This window comes from Triticum urartu, chromosome 2 (genome assembly GCF_003073215.2).
Source record: "Triticum urartu cultivar G1812 chromosome 2, Tu2.1, whole genome shotgun sequence".
Taxonomy (NCBI): domain Eukaryota; kingdom Viridiplantae; phylum Streptophyta; class Magnoliopsida; order Poales; family Poaceae; genus Triticum; species Triticum urartu.
This window is the reverse complement of record NC_053023.1, coordinates 25,041,848-25,046,267: the sequence shown is the minus strand read 5'-3', so window position 1 is coordinate 25,046,267 and position 4,420 is coordinate 25,041,848. Positions and strand designations below refer to the sequence as shown.

The window sequence follows — 4,420 nt, the reverse complement described above, 5'->3', positions numbered from 1 at the left end:
CCGTCGTTGCAACCTCAACGGCACCCAAGCCGAAGCGTGCTACTCCCTCCGACGAGACCCTGGTGGTCCACGCTGGGCAGAAGATGGGCAGTATGGTGGGCACAGATTCCATCACGACGCCGATAGTGAGCTGCACGACGCACTGGTTTAAGAACTCGCGCGACCTCATTGCGTTCAAGGAAGGACGGCGCCACAGCTTTGAGTACGGCCGCTACGGCAACCCCACGGTGAAGGTCCTGGAGGACAAGATCAGTGCGCTCGAGAGGGCCGAGTCCACGCTGGTCACGTCCTCCGGCATGAACGCCATCGTTGCCACGCTGCTCGCGCTAGTGCCACCAGGCGTTGGCCACGTGGTGACCACCGCCGAGTGCTACAGCGAGGCGCGTGCCTTCATCCGCGACAAGCTCTCTAGGATGGGCGTCAAGGTGACATTCGTCGAGCTGAACGACACGGAGACGCTCAAGGCCGTTCTTGACCAGGGCGACGTACGTCAATTTCCACAACACATATAGGAGTATAATCAAGGGATCCATGCATGCATGCATGTTGATTGTTTCTGACTCTGAGATGCTTGGCTATGATGCAGGTGACACTCTTCTACACTGACTCTCCGACGAACCCCCACCTCAAATGCATCGACATTAAGCTTGTTGCGGAGCTGTGTCACCGCAAAGGGTCTCTGGTGTGCATCGACAGCACCCTCTCCTCGCCCATCAATCAGAAGACACTCACCCTCGGGGCCGACATCGTCGTTCACTCCGCCACAAAGTACATCGCCGGCCATCACGACGTTAGTAGCTACCCTAGGTCACATGTCTTTTCATAGACGTACACAATTGCACAGCCATTTTGCTCCTTTATTGCCCAGACCACTAGTATGTCCATGTATGTTCATCAATTGACCCAAGACTTCTAACCGTGCCATCCCATTTCAGGTCATCGCAGGATGCATCAGTGGCTCCGATGCACTCATCTCCAGGATACGAGTGTGGCATCACAACATCGGCGGCGCCATTAGTCCCGTATGTACTTGTATCTATCAACTAGTTCATGTTAACGCTCATTCTGATTCAAGAAAAACTAGATGTTAAAACTACCCTCTTACAATGCAACTTAATTACTCCAGGATGCAGCCTACATGATAATACGCGGCCTCAAGACGATGGCGCTACGTGTGGAAACGCAGAACCGTACTGCGTTGCGCATGGCGCGCCTACTCGAGAACCATCCAATGATTGAGCGAGTGTACTATCCTGGGCTCAACACCAGCCCGTGGCACCACATCGCCAAGAGCCAGATGTCCGGTTCTGGCGGCATCATCAGCTTCGAGGTGGCATCGGACCTTCACGGTGTCATGAGGTTCATTGATGCTCTCGAGATACCCTTCATCGCGACGTCACTCGGTGGGTGTGAGAGCCTCGTGCAGCAGCCAGCGGTTATGTCCTTCTGGTATGTCTTCGGATTTCTCTTCTTGCAACTTACAATATGCAACAGTATTTTTTTTAAAAAAGAAGGATGCACCCCCGGCCTTTGCATCTGGACGATGCATACGGCCACTTTTTTAATTATTAAGCATAAAAGTCCTTACAAAGTAGTACATCAGTAAGCCTGAAGCCACCATCTAGGCAACATCTGTCGCTACTCCTACCCCCTTGATGTAGTGGTGCCGAATGTCCGAACCTAATAGCAAACAGACATCACACCAAATCCTAACATCTAACGCCGGATGCCCCATCCTAGCCACATACCGGGACTGGGTCACACGCTGGTCCGGCGCACTCACCGAGGCTGCCGCCGCCTTCTTCCACCGATCCATCTCCAGAGCAGGTACTGACGCACAGACCTTGCCAGGCCTGCCATCGACGCCACCATGGCGCCAGACAGCTCGACCACCCTGCGCTCGTCCATCCAGCCGCATCCGTCGTTGATATGCAGCTGCACCATGCCGCCACCACTCGTCGTCAATGACGCGGTAGATACAAAGCCGCACCACCTGGCAACCTCCACACCATCGCCACTGCTGGAGCTACTCGGAGCCCACCATCCACAACATCTCTTCCCCGAACAGTAGTTCCTCCCAAGACGGCGCCTCCATGGAGGATACGACGCGCAGGACGCCGCCGCCGCCCAATCCAGACTGAATTTTGGACTTTCGTCTGGGAGGGGTTCGGGGGTGGATAGGGGGGGACCGCGGCTTCGCCTCCAGGAAGGGTAACGGCGTCAAGTGAAGTCATCGATGCCAGGCCGAACACGCCGAGCAAAGATTCCTCCGGTCCCCATCCTATGCCACCAAACCTCCGTGTACTCCGGATCCGGGAAGCCACGATCTGAACCCCGCGAAGATGAAAGAGCCATGGGGCTCAACCACCAGAAAGGAGGATCGAGAAGAACTCCTTGTAGATCTCCAGACGCCGAATCCAACGATCCGACGTGGCCAGCGACGATCATCACCACTCCGCGGCGGCCGGCGCAGTCCGAAGAAAGGATCCAGATGGATCCGATCTGGATCCGGCGGCACCCGCGACCACCGGTCAGGCCAACGCAGCCACCACCTCACGACACGCAAGTCGCCACCACCGTGCCGCGCACGACGCCGATGGGAGACCCACCCACCGCGCCGCCGGACCCCACGTTCGCCCGACGTTCCTCTGGATCCCGCTGTCCCGCGCCAGCCAAGACGGAGAGGATGGGGAGAAGCCCCGTCGCCGCCCAGCCGGCCAGGCTTCTCCCGGTGGCGCTATGGACGGCGGCGAGGAGGAGGAGACTCGAGGGGCGGCGGCTAGGGTTTTCCTCCCGGGTTGCCCGCGGGGGCGACGTGAGGAGCCAAACTGCCGTAGTAATATTGTGGGGAGAATATTTGACTTACAATTGCATGGTTTTCTGTTTACACCAGGGGTCAGAGCGACGAGGAGAAGGCCAAGAATGGGATCAAGGACAACTTGGTGAGGTTTAGCTTTGGAATTGAGAAGTTTGAGGATATCAAGGATGACATTCTCCAAGGCCTCGAGAAGATTTAGGACTATTCTTGTGGAACTAATCTAGCTAGCTAGGTACAAGCCCTTTTTCCAGCATTAACAGGTGGATGATTTGTATGAACTTTAGAGGAGAGGTCATATATGCTTCGGCACCGTATGTACTAGAAAAATAATTCAAATATCCAAGATACCTTACATTCTCTCACGCTAGTACAGTCATGGCCATTACTTATACACGGTTCAAAACCTTGTTTTTGACAGTTTTCCTAACCGCCTATCAATATTGGTCAGTTGGCTCAAGCCAGCATCGCTGATAGAAGTATTGTGGCCAGTCACATGCAGATCATCTACCCTCGAAGAGGCATATCACAGTCAGTTCCACATAAGCGACCTGCGCTGTGGTGTGGTTTCAGATAGAAGGTTTTACATATTTTCCATAGAGACTAGATCATGAAGACGCGCGTTGCCGCGCCCGCAATTTTTCATAGAAAATAAAGATATAAATTAAAGTTGGTAGAAGCATATGATAGAAATTAAATCAGGATAAATAGTGTCAGAAGAATGAACTTTGCATTTTTGATTCTGATTTATGAGTCATGGTAAATAGAGTGAGAAGAATCACAAATAATATTATTTTACTCATGCCAAGAAACTGGCAACAACAATGAATAGTTTAAATGTTGATCAAATTCAACACTTTTCGTAGATGAGTTATTACCTGCATTGTTCATGAGATATTAAATGACAAAGCTAACAGACAACGTACCTTGGAGGCTTGGAGAGACAAGCCTCATCCAAGCATTCACCTTCATCCTATACAGCTGATGGTCATTCTGGCATCACTGGTTCACGGCATGATGTGCTGAGTTTCAATAAGATAGGATCTGCTCCAAGATGAAGATGCAGGATGGGCAGTGCAGCTGCAGCATGGGAAAAAATATGTCTATATTTCCATGACCTGAAGAAATCAAACCACGACTGCCTGTAGCCGGTCTCCTCCACCCCTACAGTAGGCACACAGTATGCACATGCGCTGCTACTGCCTACTTGTATGTGTACTGCACAGGTGTAGACACACATAGCAGTGCACATACGAGCTGATCGGGCCAGGCTGAGCCAGAGGCAAAACGAGCCGAGCCTCCAGAAGCAGGCGCGTTCAACCAACGAGCCGAGCCGAGCTGGGCTCGCTTTAGGTGAGCCAAAGCCAGGCTCGGACTGAAAACTCGGCTCGGTTCACCTCGTGTCCAGCCCTACCCCTACTCTCACCATCGACCGAGATCAACATGTGAGAACGGCTGCCCTTCTTCCCCGTTGGGGAGACAATCTCAAACGGCAATTGGGTTAGGATTTGGTGTCGACAAATGAGAAGAGGAGATAAAGGTTGCAACGAAGAGGACACAACACACCTCCGCGAAGGCCTTCCTCAATGTCTGCACAAGCCGATG

General features: G+C 52.9%; 1 protein-coding gene across 1 annotated transcript; it reads left to right on the top strand.

The window, feature by feature from the left end:
- Positions 1-5: 5 nt before the first annotated feature.
- Positions 6-3,017, top strand: LOC125534839 (cystathionine gamma-synthase 1, chloroplastic-like; the record flags this gene model as incomplete). Its single annotated transcript, XM_048697916.1, has 5 exons — positions 6-485; positions 587-790; positions 936-1,022; positions 1,127-1,449; positions 2,894-3,017. Coding segments are annotated over 5 exons (1,218 nt in total), but the record flags the coding sequence as incomplete, so codon positions are not given.
- Between the last annotated feature and the right edge of the window lie 1,403 nt (positions 3,018-4,420).